The 20,170-nt window shown below is 40.2% G+C and overlaps 1 protein-coding gene across 1 annotated transcript in view; it reads right to left on the bottom strand.

Moving 5' to 3' along the window:
• Positions 1 to 19,859, bottom strand: part of LOC147614244 (uncharacterized) — a 29,282-nt gene extending 9,423 nt beyond the window's left edge. The window contains exon 1 of the mRNA XM_086780495.1: positions 19,651 to 19,859. Within this exon, the coding sequence (XP_086636621.1) occupies positions 19,651 to 19,859 (209 nt within the window). The remainder of the gene's footprint in view (positions 1 to 19,650) is intronic.
• Between the last annotated feature and the right edge of the window lie 311 nt (positions 19,860 to 20,170).

Below are 20,170 nucleotides of genomic sequence, written 5' to 3'. Positions count from 1 at the left end.
TTTTCTTGTAATCAGAATAATAAAAGATCTTGTTTTAACCTGTTTTGGTCTAGAGAGAAAATTATTTTAGAGAGAGGTAACTTAGTTTTTAGATATTTTTGGATGGAAAAATATCTTTTCTTATTAAACTAAATTCTTCCAAAACAGGAGTTTAAAAAGAATTTTCTAAGGTACATTAGAAATAAATTATAATCTGCTCAAAAGGCCTTAGTTTAAGGGTCTAGATTTTTAAAAAATTTTAGATTAAGGTTCTAAGGCACCAATTAGATTGATCCAAATGTAGGGAGGAGAAATTGAAGAAATAAAAAAAAAACCTCTCTAAAAAATGAGTAAATACTCAAATAAGATGAAGAGTGGACTAAGGATCAAGAAAAGTAGTTAAAATTTTGACTTTTGACATCTCAAAATGGAGATTTCTCCTCATGAAGGAGGCGTCTTTTTCTTATCATTGCTTTTCATTTTTAAATCAATAAAATGAGATATTTCATCTCTCCTCTCTTCTAATTCAAGTCTAGTTTCAAAAAGTAAGCTAAATTGGCTCAAAAATGATAAAAAATTGACCAAACTGATCTGAAAAATTCTAGAATCAGTTTGCTTGGTTTGAGGCTCACTTTTTTCTATAAATAGAAGCCTCTCTTTTTGTAAAAGCTTAATAGTATTTTATGCACTCTTACTCTACTCCTCCCCATAGCCAAAAGCATTGAATTCTTTGATAATTTACTTGTTTTTGACTAATTCCTTTGTAAAGAATTGGTGGCCACTCTTGATCTAAGCAAGAGTAGAATCCTGAATCCCTCAAGTCAAAGGAAAGCTCACAAAACTCCATGTAAGTTAGAATTTTTTTTTAAAAAAATTTTTATTCTATGGTTTTCTGATTTCTTGTTTTTTTTTAAATGTGAAATTGGATGTTATGCCTTGATAGAAAGGCTTTCCTCTTCTCTTCATTAAGAATTTCAGTCTTTCTTTACCTTAAAATGAGAAACAAACAAAATAAGTTAAACTTTTCCTATTAATTGCTCTTTAGAAGTGAAAAATTGATTAGATTAGAGTGCTTTATTTCATCTTGGGGTAAATTCTAAGTAGATTTAGAATATAAAAATTGAGAAATGGTCAGCCATAAAAAGGAGGTTATAGTAAAATTTTCTTAAATTTTGTGGAAATAAAATTTATCTTTATGTTATTCAAAAACAGTAATCCTCTCCGTTTGTGTATTCTAAAAGTGTTATTTTCATTCTATACATAGAAAGATGCATATTGAAAATATTTTTATTATAAAAGCGTTATTTTCATTAGAATTAATTTCTATGCATAGAAAGATGCATGTTGAAAATATTTTTATTATAAAAGCGTTATTTTCATTAGAATTAATTTCTATGTATAGAATATTAATTTTTATGCATAAAAATGATGCATAAAAATATTTTTTTAATTATAAAAGTGTTACTTTCATCAAAATTGATTTTTATGCATAAAATGATACATAAAAGATTTTTTAATTATAAAAGTGTTATTTTCATTAGATTCAATTTCTATGCATAGAAAGATACATATTGGATATTTATAATAAAAGTGTTATTTTCATTAGATTCAATTTCTATGCATAGAAAGATGCATATTGGATATTTTTTTAATTATAAAAGTATTATTTTCATTAGATTCAATTTCTATGCATAAAAAGATGCATATTGAAAATTTTTTTTATTATAAAAGTGTTATTTTCATTAGATTCAATTTCTATGCATAGAAAGATGCATATTGGATATTTTTTTATTATAAAAGTGTTATTTTCATTAGATTCAAATTCTATGCATAAAAAGATGCATATTGAAAATCTTTTTATTTCAAAAGAGTTATTCTTATTAAATTGATTTTATGCATAAATAGATGTATAAAGAGTTTTTATATCAAAATTAGATTCTCTTTAATTTTATGTTTAATTTTCATGAATATTTGATATATAAATAAGTAAATACTGTGTGAGAAAAAATTCTATCGTTTCATATTCACTCGATTTGTAAAGAGAAAATTCAAGAAATCTATCGAAGTCGAAATATTCAGATAAATGATTAATTTATTCCTCATCAGAATTTATGATTAATATAGAAATCAATTAAGTGAATATTCAATGAATGAAGGAATGAATAGTTTTGATGTGAATAGAGGTGATGAGACGTGAGGTAAATAGATGTGAATGAAGGGATGAATAGATGTGATGTGAATAGAGGTGATGAGATGTGAGGTAAATAGATGTGAAGAGATGTGTAATGAGAATCAGATAGATGTGAATGAAGAGATGAATAGATGTGATTTGAATAGAGGTGATGAGATGTGAGGTAAATAGATGTGATGAGATGTGTGATGTGAATCAGATAGATGTGAATAAAGGGATGGATAGATGTGAATGAAGGGATGGATAGGTGTGATGAGAATAGAGGTGATGAGATGTGAGGTGAATAGATGTGATGAGATGTGTGATGTGAATAGAGGTGAAGAGATGTGAGGTGAATAGATGTCTAAATAGATGTGAAGAGATGTGTAATGAGAATCAGATAGATGTGAATGAAGAGATGAATAGATGTGATTTGAATAGAGGTGATGAGATGTGAGGTAAATAGATGTGATGAGATGTGTGATGTGAATCAGATAGATGTGAATGAAGAGATGAATAGATGTGATTTGAATAGAGGTGATGAGATGTGAGGTAAATAGATGTGATGAGATGTGTGATGTGAATCAGATAGATGTGAATGAAGGGATGGATAGATGTGATGAGAATAGAGGTGATGAGAATAGAGGTGATGAGATGTGAGGTGAATAGATGTGATGAGATGTGTGATGTGAATAGAGGTGAAGAGATGTGAGGTGAATAGATGTCATGAGATGTGATGTCATGTGAATCAAGATGTAAATGAAATGATGGGATGTGAGTGAATGTATGTAAAAGAATATGATGTGGATGTGTATGCGAAAGAATGTGATGTGGATGTGTATGCGAAAGAATGTGATGTGATGTGACATGAATATATGTGGATGTGAATTCCAGTGCGGTGGATGAGGGACCAAGAAAGCGATCTATGAGTGAAGCACTAGGTGATCTGCGAAGGATCCTAGAGGGTGCTGACCATATGGTGTTCGGGCTCTGGGTCACCGAAGATACCCACACGTACGTCGTGGAAGATATTAGAACAAGGAGTAAGAGTTGTTTTTTGAATTTGGGCATGGATTTGGTTGATTGACCTTGCTGGTCCTCAACGGATAAGTCCATGGTTCTTTTATATAGATCTGTTGGTTGATCTTCAACGAAGATTCCATTTTGATATGTAAATATTACCGAGTACTATGAGCTAGGAACCATCAAAAAGATCCCTGAGTGGACAAGTGGTGAGCGTTCTAGTTGCCAATGATGCCATAGGTACTCTGAGGAAGGAATGATTGGAAATTAGAATTCAACCGAAAATTTTTAGAGGATTATGATCAGTGACTATGATTTCATTAAATGATTGTTTTAAAGACAAACTGAATCTATGAAAAAGACAATTTCATATTGGGTGTGTAAGTGGTGTGACTAGTTTTGAGTTTGCATGAATATCCGGCTAGGGGGCCTGGGAACTCTTTTTCCCCGGTACTACCCGGGACAAAAACTAACCAAATTTTGAATTGGATCCCATCACTACAGTGGTTGGGCGGTTGGCTAACCCATGGGACTGGATGGGGTTAGGCTAGACTGATGGATCCCTAAATTGAGACTCAATTTTGTTATGGTACGCTAGATGAAGTAAATCCTGGACAAAAATTGTTCTATGGAAAAGAATCAACGGCTGTGTCTCTCAATGAGGAAAAAAATATTGGTCTCTATGATCCAAGTGCAATCTTTCCCTGATCTGACTATGGGACTTACGGGTTCGGTCATATCAGTTCAGTTAGTTAAGACTTTTTGACTACGTTAGAGAAAAATTATCTTGGAGAAATCGCCTGTGCTTTTCGGGCAATGGAAAGTTTTTTCAGGTTCGGATTTGGAAGAACCGATGGATTACTCTCTTGTCCAGATATCTGTGGGTGATGCCTCAAGTAAGGGACCCTGGCCCGCGCAAGAAGTCTACTTCTGTTGGCTAGCGGCCCTGAATTCATTGCGCAGTGGACAGGAACTTTACAGCAGCTGGTATCACAGCGAATTGGCTAATGTGGATCAACCAAGAAACTAAAAATGTCAAAAATTTATGAAGTAGTAGTAAAAGGTTATAATTGTGATAAAATTCATACAAATTGTTATACAGACTGAAATTCATAAATTGGTAATTGGGTCTTCAAATAGAAGTATCGCAATTATATGGAATCCCTGACTTGCTTTTGAGGCCTAGAAATGATGGTATTTACCTTATAATTCCAAGGATCGTGACTACCCATATATACCGAGGGTATAATTGCAACTCTTTACTGGCAGTATATACGAGTAAATCTAAGACCTTGAAATTATAAGCAAAAATGCTATCCAGATGATGAATTCGAATGTGGTTGATATGATTTTAAAATTCTGGTTGAGAAACTGATGAGTTGATTTGGATTCTAATTGAAAAATGATGATTCATGAATTTTGGTTGAAATGAAATAAGTTGAACAAAACTCAATGAGGATGAATGGGACAAGTCCCTGTGATGATGTTCATAACTGGAATGACGATAATGACTTAAGCAAATCACTATGAGATTAGTGGATTGTGCTGGCAAATCGCTACTGTTAACACTTGACCCAGTGGATCAAGTTAAGGGATGACAAATAAAAAAATATGTATAATTAAAATTCCCATGCAAGATTATTCAGATGGAAATTTCGGTCTAATGGACCATTATTGTGTTAAAGATATGAATGAGATGTTCTGAATGAATTGTTATCCGATAATGAGTTCTATATGAATATCTTTATCCCATGATTCTCTGAGGAACTGACCAATTTAAATAACCCCAGAATCAATTAAATCTAAAATCAAATTTGAATCATAAATAAAGGGACTTAACAAGAATTTTCGTATTGATAGGAGCATGGATCGAGGTCGTCGTGGTAGAAATGATAACTCCCAAATCAACGAGGAAGAGCTTAACTTGGATATTCGTAAAACTCTTCATAGATCGCAGCCTGGACCTTTCAAGGGTGAAGGAGAAAACTTGGGTGAGACTGTGGAAAAGTGGATCGAAGCAATGGAAGAGTACTTCGATGTCACCAGGTACAATGAGAAGAGCAAAATGGCTCTTCCAAGACTGAAGATAGTAAAAATAGCCAGAGTGGCATGGAGAAACCACTGCGAGACAAACCGTTTGGATCAGAATACCTAGACATGGAATGATCTCAAAAATTACCTAAGAACGAGGTTCTGTCCTCCCGGCTTTTTGGAAACAAAGATGAACGAATTCTTAGAGTTAACCCAGGAGGGGAGCAGAACTATTGAATTATATCACCAAGTAAGCAGGGATGTTGTTTTTTATGAGATGAGCAGCTGGTATGCTGCTGAAAAAGAAACTGTTGGGATTGATGTGAGTGGAAATGTGGTTGCACAGAATGCAAGTCAGCAATCGTAGTCTTTGAGTGGACCAGGAGAGTCCTCATCTAGTGGTTTAGTTGACAAACCATGGAGTGGCAAGCTGCATCATAATACTAGTACTGCAAATGTGATTAGTACATTACATAAAGGCAAAGAGAAAGTGATTGAGCCCCTTAGTATGACATTTCTGCAGGGCATTCTCATGTGTTGAGATGGAGAGTCTAGTGGCTCAGAGATGAGCCTTGATGAGGATCTTGGGATACCAGCTATGAGAACACCTAGTGTAAAGAAGGCTATGGAAGCCATGAATGCAAAGCTGCGAAGATCTGGGAGAGTAAAGAATCGTGTGCAGAGGTTTACCTCTATGATGGTTATGTGGCACATCACTAAGCATACATGGCAAAAGTTATACAGGTTGTAGAGCCCACATGCATTGATGAGACTGTTGGAAATGTGTTGGGAAGAAAGCTATGAATGAGGAGATGGATGCACTATATGGAAATGAGACTTGGGATTTAGTGCAATTGCCTGAAGGCAAGAAAGCCATTGGATGCAAGTGGGTGTACGAAGTAAAACATAACAGTGATGGAAGCATAAGCAGGTACAAGGCTAGATTTGTAGCCAAAGGATATGCGCAGACATATGGCATTGATTATGAGGAAACTTTCAATCCAGTTGCCAAGATGGCAACAGTGAGAGTTGTGATAACAGTGGCTACGTCAAAGCAATGGTCTTTACATTAGATGGATGTAAAGAATGCATTCTTGCATGGGGATTTGCAGGAAGAGGTGTATATGTTGCAGCCACCTGGTTATGAGGATGTGAGTCACCCCGAGCATGTTTGCAGGTTGAAGAAAGCCTTGTATGGCTTAAAACAAGCACCAAGAGCATGGTCTGACAAGATTTCTGAATATCTTGTCACTGTTGGATTTCATGTAGCCAATGCAGATTTCTCGCTGTATGTGAGACACAGTGATAGAGGGGTTGTGCTTGTTGTCATCTATGTAGATGACTTGATCATTACGGGGGACCATGATGTAGAGATCTTTGATGTAAAGATCGTGCTTAGACAGAAGTTTGAGATGAAGGATCTGGGGGAGCTCAGATATTTCTTAGGCATTGAGGTGATTAGGTCACCACATGGTATTGGATTACTGCAGGGACAGTATGGCTTGGACATATTGTCCAAGTATGGTATGACAGGATGTAAGCCTATCTCAGTGCCATTGGATCAAAATGGCAAGTTGAGTGCACATTTGTCATTTTCTGTGACAACATTAGCAGTATATACAGTTGGCCAGGAACCCAATTTTTCATGCTCGCACGAAGCATATAGAGATCCACTACCATTTTGTCAGAGAGAAGGTTTTGGCAGGAGACGTTGACCTTGTTTATGTCAGCACACAAGATCAGGTCGCTGACATCTTCACCAAAGCATTGGGTACAAAGAAGCTCCGCAGATTCAGGGCTTCACTTGGTGTACATGAGACGGAGTTGAGCTCGAGGGGGACTGTTGAGATATCGAGCTCATCTAGTGAGGCGGTGGACACTGAGCTGTGTGGTGATAGCCATTCTAGCATAGTTATAGCACCAGCTCATTTAGTTGGGTTCACACTATAGAGAACCCTAGTATGTATTTGGTTGAGTATCTTTTCATATTGTGTGTACTCTTATCTTTGTATATGGTGTGTTGAGTGTTGTGTGAAGAAGAAGAAGATTTTCAGCCTCTCACCTTGTGTGTTCTCGTTTAGGGTTTTGTGAGTGTGTGTGTGCTTATAAGAGCTCAAGCTCTCTTCTCCCCTCTGCATCTTTTCAATGGGAAGTTTTTCCGGGTTTAGATTTGGAAGAACCGATGGATTAGTCTCTTGTCCGGATATCCGTGGGTGAGGCCCCGAGTGAGGGACCCTGTCCCTCGCAAGAAGTGCTACTTCCACTGCTAGCAGCAGCCCTGAATTCGTTGCGCAGTAGGGACAGGGACTTTACATTGGTACTAGATTTCAATATAGCTACGAAGCTTAAGACAATCATTCATGGATGAGACAAATAAAAGATTAAAGGGTCTCTTGCTAAAGAAAAACAATCCTCAAAATAACCATTGCCTGTAATTGAAAATTTGTAATTAAAGGTCGATAACAAAAGACTCAAATCATAACACTAGTTTGCATTAAAAGTTTTTCGTACCTATATTCATGTAGTCTTAACACATTCACTGCAATGTCCTCTTCTGATTGGCATGCAATGTCCTCTTCTGATTGGCAAAGGATTCATATTACAGTTACAATTCAAATAACACTTGCTTTCTCTTTTTCTTTCTCTTTCAAACCAAAATGGTTACACACATTTGCACAAGGTCATAATGCATGAATTCATTGCCATGTGATGCCCACCTTTGTTTATATTAAAATGGATCTTCAATGCATTAGGACAACACTATTGGATATGAAAGAAGATGCTCTACACAGACTCACAGACAAAACACTCATGTGAGCTCAAAGACCGATAGAGACGATGGCAATAGTTGGATGTCTCGAATGAGATAATGAGTGAGTGGAGTACAACTCTAGTAGCCCTAGGATTAGTGCTGATGTGGTGGCTAACACACTAAGGGTGTGTTCTCACGAGAAAAAACCCCTACTAGCACGTAATAAAAAGTACTCGTGATCAGCTCAGTTCACATGTGAACTTCTCGAAGGCAAAAGGCTAACAAATCCCCTTGAAGTGAATGGTGTGGACAGATATAGGGTGTAGCAAACTATCGTGGTGGTAAAGGTAATAAGTTCATAGCTTGTCGGAAAGCTTCAAACTTCTCCCTAGAAAGGGGCTTGGTAAATCCATCTGCCACATTGGCCTATGTCAGCACGTAGGTCAAGGCTATCTCTCCAGCATAGAGCCGTTCCCTGACATAGTAATAATGCACCTTAATGTGCTCCGTCCATGCATGTAAAACTGGATTCTATGCAACTGCTAATGCACTCTAACTATCAATGTAAAGGGTGGTAGTAGACTACCATTTGATACCAAGATCAGCCAAAGACAACGGAGCCAAACACACTCCACAGTGGCTATGAATGCTGCATTGTATTCACCTTCACAATTGGACGTGCCTACTGCCTGCTTCTTGCTAAGCCATGAGATGCATGAGTTGCCAAGAAGGAAACAAATATCCACTGGTTGACACTCTCATGTCGAAACATCCTGCCTAGTCATAGTCAGTAGGCAGACAAGCATAAAGAAGATGCATTGTTGTAAAACAATGCATAGTGCTGAGTTCCTTGAAGGTAGCGGAAGACATGCTTCACTGCTTGTTGCTGATGTTGAGGGTTGGGATAATCCATAAACCTGCTCAATTATGACACTGCATACTGAACATGCATACTAAACATCTAGACGGGTATTACACATATATATAAGCATTCAACAGCTTGTTGATAGAGGTGGCTACATCAAAGGGCTCAAAAGAGTCCTCAATTGTTGATAGAGGTGGCTACATGAAAGGGCTCAAAAGAGTCCTCAATTGGTAGTTGGAGACCAGGTTCCACAAGAGTAGAAACATGTTTGCTATATGTCATTTGAAAGCATTCCAAGAGCTGTTGAATATATCTTCCTTGAGAAAACATGATGCCCCCCTAAGTTTGGAACAAACTCAATACCCAAATAATAATGCAGAAGACCCATGTTTGAAATGTCAAATGTATTCTGCAGGTCAACAATGAAAGCTGCAATGTGCCCCTCGTCAAGGCCTGTCATCAGCAGATCGTCCACATAAAGATTGAGGATAAGGAGATGATCCCTTTGTTTGCGGACATAAAGAGTGCTTTCAGTTGGGCTATTCTAAAACAGGCAAGAGAGCAAGTATGCATATATCTTCTGATACCAAGCACGAGGATCCTATTTAAGGCCATATAGTACTTTGCGCAATCTGTATACCATATGCTTTGCACCTTGCTAAATAAAGCCAAGAGGTTGTGTGACATAAACCTCTTCCTGGAGATCACCATTCAAAAATGCAGTTTTGACATCCAACTAATGCGCAGGTTCCAACCTTTATGCGCGGCCAATGCAACTAGAGTCTGAATGGTCGTCATATGTGATATAGGTGCAATCATAGTCAATTCCTTCCCTGTGGTGGTGGACATAGCCCTTGGTGACTAATTGAGCCTTATACCTATCAACAGAGCCATCAAGCTTTTGTTTCAGGTTAAACACCCACTTGGTGCCTATAGCACGGTTGCCAGTAGAAGCAGATCACATAACTCCCATGTATCGTTTTTGGCAATGGAATCCGATTCCAAATGCATGGCTGAAACCCAATTGTCATCCTCCAAGGCATCAAAGTGAGAAAGTGGTGTGCTAGAGCGACAAGGGTTGTCCCTACAAAATGAGATGCATTTCTAGAGGCAGCTCATGTCCTACTTGGCAAAGGTTCAAGTAGCTTTCTCTCACGCAAAGTAGCTCGGAGCCAATGTGGAATCTATTGAGAATCACAAATAGTTGCATCCTCTTCAATTAATGCATCACCCAATGCATCCGGATTAAAGGGTTGTTGATCCAGAGTAATAGGGATATTGTTGAATTGTTGAATCTACTAATGGGCTACAATAGCAGGTGGCTGAGTCGAAGCCAAGGCGGGCTCAGAGGAGTTAGCACCAACACCAAACAAAGGCAACAATGTATCAAACACATCCGGGGCATCACAATGGATGGCTGTAAGCCGACGGGAGAGCATGGGTTGAGATGCCATCAAAGACATCTCTGGATGAAATCATCTTCTGACTAGACAGAACATACAGCCGATATTATTTTCTCTCATTGATATACCCCACAAAGATACATTTCAAAGCTTTTGCTTCAAGCTTATATCTGTGCAACATGAAAATTAGAGCTCCCATGGTGAATAGCATCATCATGGAAGGAGCGGAAAGAAGACCCCCAGGAATAGGAAGGTATGGGAGCAGAGGTCGCAGAAATTACTTAGGAAGAAGAAGCCAAGGACATGCTGGTGGATCTACCACCTTCACATGCTACTATTGCCAACAGCCTAGGCACACCAAGGCGGAATGTGCCATGAAGAAAAAACATGATGAGGAAAGACACGCGGAATTTATGCAACTTAAAGAAAATCCTCTAAGCGCTAACATGATGCAGCCAAATGACATGCTGACAAAGGTTTAAGATATCTTGGCAGTCACAAGGGCTAAAGCTAATGAATATGGTATATTGATAACTCCGGTGGATAATCTTGACTCACCCAAAGCCTGTAAGAAGGCCACTATGGACTGGGATCAGCAAGAGAAGGTGAGGATTAAATCCACAAAGGAAATAGAAAGAAGGCTTGAGGTAAGTAGAAGGATAATAGCTCAAGCAAAGTCATGTCGTAGATCTACCAGAGGCAAGCAGAAATCTGCACAAGATGCAAGCAGAGCTCAACAATGAAAGAAGCTTGGCCCAGAAAGCAAGAAGGATGTTGATTGGTTGCAAACCAATGTAGTATCAATGTTGCTAGACATATAGGTCCTATTGAGGCAAGTGCTAGATTTGTGTCCAAGATTCAAGGCTAAAATCTTGATGGCAAGCATTGAAGGATTGAGTAAAGAATTGAAAAACTTTGAAGAAGAAGAAACTCGAGAATGCAAGCTAAGGAACCCCTAGTTTCCAAAGATGATGAAGTGGCCAAAGTCACAATGCAACTCAACAATGTACTCATCAATGTTGCAGTATCGGATGTTCAATCTAGAGTAAATGTCATTACATAGGAAACTGCAATAGGATTGGGTCTCAAATGGGAACCCATTCCATTCAACATAAGAATGGTAGATAATAGAATGATGGTTCCTAAGGGAATTGTTCAAAATGTCCTTATAAAAGTCAAGCAAGTAGACTTCAGGTCAACCTAGTGGTCATAATCAGTAAAAACCACACCAGGTCCTACCAGGTGTTATTAGGAAGGCGGCAAAGTGAAGCAGGACTAGGAAAAAAACAAAATCTCCATCAGAAATGGAAAGCGGAAAGTCCATGTCGACCTTTCTGGAGTAAGGGGATCAACAAAACCTACCCAAAGGCCAATTCATGTGGAAACATTCAATATGTCAGAAGGCTTTGATGATGAAGAGGACAAAATACTCCGTGAACATCCCAACTTGGTGCCCTTGTACATGTTACATGTAGATGAAGTAATGGGCCACTATGCAGAAACAAAGGATGGGAAAGAGAAAGTAACAACCAAAGAAGTAAAGGAAAAAGAATCAAATTCCACAAAACCAAAGGGCTCAAGGAGAACCAAAATAAGAAAGACCATGCAGGAGAAAGCCTCGGAAGAGGTTCAATGGGCCCGGAATCTAGATCAAGAGGTAGAAATGCAAGAAATCAGTGGTGATCGAGTACAAAAGCAAAAAGAAAACCATAAGGGAAATGACACAAAAGTAAGCCCAGACAAACTACAAGAGGTAAATGTGGGAAATGAAAAAGAAGAAAAGCTAATGAAGATTAGTCTAGAATTGGAAGAAGAATTCAAGAAAGAGCTAGTATCCTTGAGTACCAAGATGTTTTTGCTTGGTCATATGAGGACATGTAGGAAATTGACCCCAAATTCTTTTAGTACAACATCAATTTAAGGGAAGGAGCCATATGAGTCAGACAACAAAGTACATAGAATGAACCCTAACTACGCCAAGCAGGTCAAAGAAGAAATTGACAGGCTACTAAGAGTAGGATTCATTTTGCCAGTGAAGAAAGCTTCTTGGATATCCCCAATTGTGTTAGTGCCCAAAAAGAACATGAAGATCAAGATCTGTGTGGATTACCGTAAGCTAAATGCCACAACTACCTCGGACCCCTTCCCACTTTCGCTCCTAGACCCCTTGCTAGATGAGGTGGTTGGGAAGAAAATGCACTCATTTTTGGATGGATTCATTGGGTACAACCCTGTAAAAATGGTGCTAGAAGATAGGGAGAAAACAGATTTCATCACTGAGTGGGGTGTCTTCATGGGGCGACTGTCATGATGTTTGGCCTAAAGAATGCACCAGCTACTTTTCAAAGAATGGTGCAAGAGATTTTCTATGATTACCTGACAAACTTCATGAAAGCCTTTGTGGATGATTTCAGTGTATCTGGGGATAAGGAAAAGCACATTTATCATATGAGGCTATGCTTACAAAGACGCAACGATAAAAGGCTCAAGCTAAATCTAGCCAAGTGTACATTTATAGTAAAATCAAGAACTCTGTTGGGGCACATAGTGGCCATAGATCTTGCCAAAGCAGAGGCCATATCCCAGTATGTCCACTCTAGTGAACATCAAGCAACTTGAGAGGTTCCTTGGTAAGGTCAAGTGTGGCATGCTAGATTATTAAAATATTTGGCACATGTGGCCAACCCACTGTATGCACTTACCCAGGATACCTTATCAATCACAAGAAGTCCTCAACCTATTGCCCGTAGTGCAATAATGGCCAGGCGGAATCCACCAACAAGGTTCTGACCAAAATTCTCAAAAAGATCATAAATGCCAACAAAAATTATTGGGACCAAAAGCTAGATGCCACCTTATGGGCATTCCGCATGTCATACAAAGTCTCAATGCGGCAAACACCATTCAAGCTGGTATACGGGCTGGAGGTTGTAATGCCCATGGAATTTGTGGTGCCTAGTCTAAGAGTTGCCGTCCAAGAGAAGCCACCAATGGAGGAATCCCAAGAGCATAGAATACAAGAGCTCTTAGCTTTAGAGGAGGAAAAGTAACTCAATTCTCTATAGGCGGAGATATTGCAGCAGAGAAGGAAGCCTGGATTGACAGGCATCTCAAGCACAAAATTTTCAAACAAGGAGATCTAGTATTGGTCTACAACTCTAGGTTAGGATCTCACCCTAGAAAATTTAAGATCCGGTGGATAGGCCCATTCATGGTTTAAAAAACCCGGTAAGTCAAAACGTCAAAGTCTTGGATGGCATACTTTGTCCCAAAATAGTGAACGGCTTCAGGATGAGAAAACACATGGGCCAACCGGTGGTAGTCACACAGAAGAAGAACAAGTAGAGGACCAAGTGTCTGCTGTGGCATGATCTCACTAGTGGAAATTAACGCGAAAAACCCAGAAAGCAACAAAGTCGCGGAAGGAGTCCGCAAGGTTGTCCAGTCCGCAAAAGATCACAATTTTACAAACCAAACAAGGCCAGGTCAGCAAAGAAGCGAACAACCAAGTGTACGCCAACCAGATCCATGTCAGCAATGCAACTGGCCACAATATCAACATAAGTGACTGCATGGAGGACAACTATCACAATATCCTTAAAACTCCACATGCAACAGTAATGCGAGGAGGCAGCAAGCAAAGTTTAATGCCTTTAAGCCAAGACTACGGGAATGATACGAATCAATGGTCAAGTCACATCAAAAATCGAGAAGCCAAAAATGACAACACCCTACGAAAGGAGGGAAAGAGAAAAAAGCATCGTAAAAAAGAGCACAAGGAGTCAAAACATGCACATTCTCAAAACTTGCTTGCTCCCAGATTTCTCACTAATTCATAGCGCTCTCTCTGAAGATAGAACCATGCCAAAGATAAACAAGACACAAAGGCCAACCAAAAGGCTAGAGAGAAGCCTCTGCATGCCGATGTTGGTCCCCAACATCAAGAAGAAGGAACACCAAGAGTGGGTGAAGAAGTGTGGCTTTGCAAAGCTGCTAGATTGCCGGTGGGAAGACCTGGAGGACCCCAAGGATGGGGCTAAGTTGATTATCAGTTTCTTGAACGAACACTATGCATGTGGAGGGGAAGGACCCATAAAGATTTCGGAGCTCGCAGTGCACCACGTGCTAGGGTTGCCAATGGATGGTGCAATGGACACAAACATAAAACCCAGGACAGAGGAAGAAATCCTGAAGACAAGCAACATGCACTAGGTGAAGGATGTGGCAGATGAGACCCGCCGAAGAGAGCAATTTGTCTTCTTCTTGCAAAATGTAATGTTCATGGGAAAGTTGGAGGACATGCCAAACAAGAATTACAGGCTGCTCAAAGTAGTAGAAGCAGGAGAGAAGATAAATTGGGCGACCCTCTACAAGGAAAATCTAGCAAAACAAGTAGCCACATGGGCCAAAGAAAAACAATCAATGGTGATGCATGCACACTTTAATGACAATTGCACAGGCTTCCAGGTCCATATATCTCAAGTCCAGAGAACTCAATGTGGGATGATCACACCATGAAGCCAAAGGATCCTCGAAGACCACCAAAATGACTTTCAGTTTGTTCGAAGATGATGTCGATGATGATGAAGAAGAATGGCAGAAAATAGCCTAGAAGGCTAGGAAAAAGAGAAAGCAAAGAGTGGATGAAGACCTATTGCCAGACATGGAAGAAGTAAAGAAATAGAAAGAAAAAGAGGAAAGGAAAAGGAAACTAAAGGAAAGACAGAAGCAAGAAGCTGTGCAAAAGCAGAAAAGAAAAAGAAGCTGGAAGAAGAGAAAAGGGAAAAGGAGGAAGAAGAGAAGAGACGAAAAGAGGAGGAAGAGAAAAAGAAAAAAGAAGGAGAACAACAGAAAAAGAATGCAAGAAGGTTTGAGCCACAGCCCAAAGCTTCCCATAGAACTAGAGGTGAAACTCCCCACTCGATAGATGAGCATGAGAAAAGGGCTAATGAACTAGAGGTGAAACTCCCCACTCGATAGATGAGCATGAGAAAAGGGCTAATGAACTGTGGCCTAGAATATTCTTTCTCATGCCATCATTGTAGTGGAGGATTATGAGTCAAAGGCTCGAAACACTATTCACATAATGTGTACCCTGTGAACCATCAGCAATACGGCTTGCTCACAAAAGCTACAAAAAAAGCCAAGGATTTGGAGAACAAAGCACAAATCATGGCTCAGCATAATGTGGAGATGCAAAACAAATTTTCCACGGCAGAGAAGGCCTTGATCTAGCAAAAGGAGCTGAGTGAAGGGAAGATCAGAACCCTCACCAGCGAGAAAAATATGCTCCAGGCTCTAGTGGAGAGACTCAGGGTGGTGGAGTTAGTAGAAGCCCAAAATCCTGACAAAGTCTGGGGTGACACCATCCACTGGATGAAAGAAGAATTGCGGGAGAGCACTATAGCGTCGGCAGTCACCGAGATGGAGGTCTGTCTTGAAGAACCAGGAGAAAGAAGAGATATTGTGCCTTCCGTTGGATGCCAAAACAATAATTATAAAGACAACAAGGCCAGACTCAGCAAGGTATGGGACCAAGCCTTAGAATCTCTGATTGCAATACAAGAATAGATGGCTTGTCAAGCTCAAAAGGTCATCCATGACATGCATGAATCTGATGATGCTGACAAGGAGCAACAACAACATCAACAACATTAGCCACCACAATAGCAATAGCAAACACAACAATAACAACAACAGGAATAGCAACAGCAGCAACAACAACAACCTACAGGCCAAGGATCTCCTAGTCTAAGTACTTCCAAAAAGGAGAAGCAAACGAAAAGCAAGGAGAAGAGCCTGGTGCGAGACTTCAAGGCTACCACATAGTTTCTCATTATTTTCCCTCTTATAGCAGAATGGCAAGATAGCAGTCTGGGGTAATGGACCAGTCAAGAAATGCTATGGGAGACATGTAGCCACCTGCCAAAGCTTCTACATTTGAACACCAACTATAGTGTGGTCATGGGGACACTCAGAATGCCGCTTGGCCTTATAACTTCTCACACACATGCTCTACTCGCACTCCACCACATAACACACTCACTCTCTCTCTCTCTTTCAAGTACACAACATGTTTCTCAAGATAGCATTATAGCATTCCTTTCCAACACATTGTAGAAATTACATAGAGATGAAGAAGAGAGAAACATTGTTCTTGTATTACTTCCAGAACCTGTACAAGTTCACAACTGAGAAACTACTCAACACAAGATTGAAAATACACTCTTCTACAATCTTCAATTGGCGCTTACACTCCTCTCTCTCTCTCTCTCTCTCTCTCTCTCTCTCTCTCTCTCTCTCTCTCTCTCTCTCTCTCTCTCTCTCTCTCTCTCTCTCCCTCCCTCACCTCATCAATTGCATCCATTAGGCCCCATCATCAGTTCAACCCCTAAGCCTAGAGTTTCTCCCCTAACTCAACCACCTCATCAATTGTATTCATTAGGCCCCATCATCAAATCATTCCATGTAGGGCCGGAATGAGGCCCCACCACCACCAACTACTCTAGAAGAAGCTAGTGAAGATGATGGGAAGGACCCAGGGGTATCCTTGCTTAACCATGAACAATAAGTCTTATACCTACCTGTTGTATGTGGTCTCGCATTCCAAGGCAACTTTCATAATAATCTTGATACATGCTTTGACATTTCCAAAATCCATACGGTGAATCAACATATCTATCATCTATTTTCCTAGTGGAAGCACGACACTAGAGGAGGTTGGCACTTTATTGATCCCAGGGACTACCTAGTCACGGTCACATAGGAGTCCCACTCGAGTGGTGCATGTCCTATCTCCTTTGTGATCATGAAAATGTGGTTGCACCTAGAGGCTCATGCCAATCAAAAGCAAGTGGTCTTAGTGCATGTTCTTGCGCATGTAAGGAATAGGACATGTCTATAACTTCCCACATATTGAGGATCCACACCTCTCACCACCATAGAGATGCAGCTCCAAATGAAGAACTTTAATGATCTCTATTACACTAAGCTTCTTGACCTTGTATAATGGTGGCAACATGTCAGTTCTTCCAGCTCATCTTCCTCGTCCTTGAGGAGGTGTGCAAGAAGCAATGGCCAAGCAAAGAGCGGCTTGTCTTAGACCTCAATAAAGGTCCCAAGTTTCACAGTAGATAATTCTAGGCCCAAAGAGTGGCTTGTCTTGGATGTCAATAAAGGTCCCAAGCTCCATGAGTAGATAATTCTAGGCCCCATCTACTAAATTCCAATTTGTTATTGTTGATGGGCCCAAAGTGATTACAAAATCCTCATTAAGGGATGCACAAACATAGTCGAGTTCACACTATGAATTGACCTTTGTATGTTATAGTAGGAGAGTACTTTCTCTTAGAGGATTAACACACTCCAAGTGATCAAAACCGAGCAAGAAGCATCTTTGAGAGCGAGTGAATTTTTTTAAGCAAATGAGTTTGCCAATGAACATCCATTTTTTGTATCAAACACAAGAAGCCAGCGGAGCTCAACTTTCTCATCAAGCAAGCATCCAAAAATATTATCTTTTTTTGGGCTCTCTCTCTCGCTATACTTCGGTGGTGGTTACAGCCCACCATCTTCACACGTGCAGTACCAAGGTGGTGCTCACGACGTGGAAAGGTGGTCAGATTGATCAGACTGATTGCTCTACCACACTGAGCTACTGGGTGCAACACCTAGCATGCCCGATGCTAGGAGCTTCTGCGCCCCGGGAACCCACTTCCTTGACAAATTTTTCCTTAAAATTCACAAACATTTCTAGGGGATGCAGTGTGGGATGTATACATTGTCAGACTATGTGGCATGCATTGTCAGAGTATGTGGCATGCTTCTGCAACCGCTTTAATTTTGTTGCTTGCTTTGCTAAACACCCAAGACCCTTGCTGTCGGTCTGCGGAGTTTGTAGGTCGCAGTGGGGTCTTGCCTATAATTTTCTTTTCTGCCATTGCCTCCACTTGACTTGTGCAGCCTCTTTGTATTCCGATGGATGTTTTGGAGGTGGGCTTTGTGTCTTTTCTCCATCTGGGTCCCCAATGCTCCACTTCTAAACATTGCCACTGCTTGGTGGTTCGGTGGGAGCATCTTCCTCCCCTCCGGAGAGAATAGGAATTGAGAGCATGGATGTTCCAAACGAAGGGGTTTCCTGATTAATATAGACCTTATTCTATCTGTATTTTGAAAGTACTGTGGTAACTCTTTTATTACTCTTGAGAACATCACATGCGAGGCTTCAAAAAATGGGTTATCTATGCTAGCCCATGGAGGCTGAAGCGGTTGACTAAGCTATCTTTTTCAAGCGCTAATTTTCTTTGTTTAGGGCTTGGTTGGTGTCTTGTAGTTTCTGAACTTCAATTAGTAGCTCCCCTCACTCCTTTCTTAGCACGCTGACCGGCAGCATCTTTGTGGTTTCTATGCCAACCTCCACATCAGCTTTTACCTTGGCGATTTCTACTTGTATCCTTGTGACTTCTTTATTTGCTTCCCTCAACTCCAGTTTCTATTACAATCTTGTTTTCATCTTTTCTACCATTGGTTGTGCCTCCTCTATCTGCCTTTGGATGGTTGTCTTATATGCCTCCCAGTGTCTGGGCCTTTCTCTTCTAAGCTGATCCTCGTCATCCAGACAGTGTTGCATTTCCAATTCAAGAGCGTTCAGTTCTCTAATTATATCCATTTCAAATTTTGTGCTCTTCTCTAATTTTTCCTTATACTCTTCTGCATGTGATTTAGCCTCGTCTCTACTTTTATATGCTTCTCTCAGAATTTTTGCATACTCCTTGGAGGGTGTTAGATCCTCCGATTCTTACTGTAATTCTTTACTTCTCTCTACTAACTTTTTGGCTTCCTTCTCCCAGTGAGTGGCTTACACATGACTCTACTCCTCATTTTCCACTTTCTTCTCTTTTTTTTGGAAGTACTTGGCCTAGGAGATCCCTGGCTTGCAAGTTGCTGCCTGCTGCTATGTTTGTTGTTGCTGTTTGTGGCTGTTGTTGCTGTTGTTGTTGGAGCTCCTTGTCAGCATCATCATCTTCATCTAGCTTGTGGATGAACTTTTAAGCTTTGCAAGCCATCTATTCTTGTATTGCAATCAGGGCTTCTAAAGCTTGGTCCTATACCTTGCTGAGTCTCGCCTTTGTTGTCTTTATTATTGTTGTTTTGGCATCCAATGGTGGAAGGCACAATATCTCCATTCCTCCTAGTTCTTCAAAGCTTGGGCCTCCGTCTGGGTGACTGCCCAATGTTGTAGTGCTCTCCAACACTTCTTCTTTCAACCCTTGGATGGTGTCACTTCAGACTTTGGCAGGCTTTTGGGCTTCTACTAATTTTGTCTTGAGTCTCGCCACCTGAGCTTGGAGCATATTTTTCTCACTGGTGAGGGTTCTCATATTCCCGTCACTTAGCTCTTTTTTTGGACCAAGGCCTTCTCCACCACCATTGCAAGTTTGTTCTGTATTTCCAAATTATGTGCTTAGCCATGACTTGTGCTTTGTTCTCCAAATCCTTGGCTTTATTTGTAGCTTTTGTGAGTAGGCAGTGTTGCTGATGGTTCAGGGCACACATCTTGTGAATTGTGTTCTGGGCCTTTGACTCATAATCCTCCACTGCAGTGATGGCCTGAGATAGAATGTTCTGGGCCGCCATAGTCATCAGCCCTTTGTTCATGCTCAGATGTTGAGTGGGGAGTTGCACCTCTAGTTCTTCAGGCAGCTTTGGGCTGTGGCTTGGACCTTCCTACATTTTTTGTGTTAGAGTAGCCACCCAAGGTCGAAGTTCTCGTGGTATACAAAGTTCCGCCCCTGCAGCCATCTTGCCCTTCTATGCTTCTTCTTGTCCCTTTTTTTGTTGTTCTCCTTCTCTTTTCTTTTTCTTTGTCTGCTTCCTCCTCTCTTTCCTTTTTCTCCTCTTCCAACTTCTTTTCTTTTCTGCTTCTACAGTAGCCTTCTACGTCTATC

The sequence above is a fragment of the Cibotium barometz genome, chromosome 42 (assembly GCF_041138505.1).
Source record: "Cibotium barometz isolate CiBa-2024 chromosome 42, ASM4113850v1, whole genome shotgun sequence".
NCBI lineage: Eukaryota > Viridiplantae > Streptophyta > Polypodiopsida > Cyatheales > Cibotiaceae > Cibotium > Cibotium barometz.
Note: the sequence above shows the minus strand (reverse complement) of the source record. Positions and strands in the feature narration are given on the sequence as shown.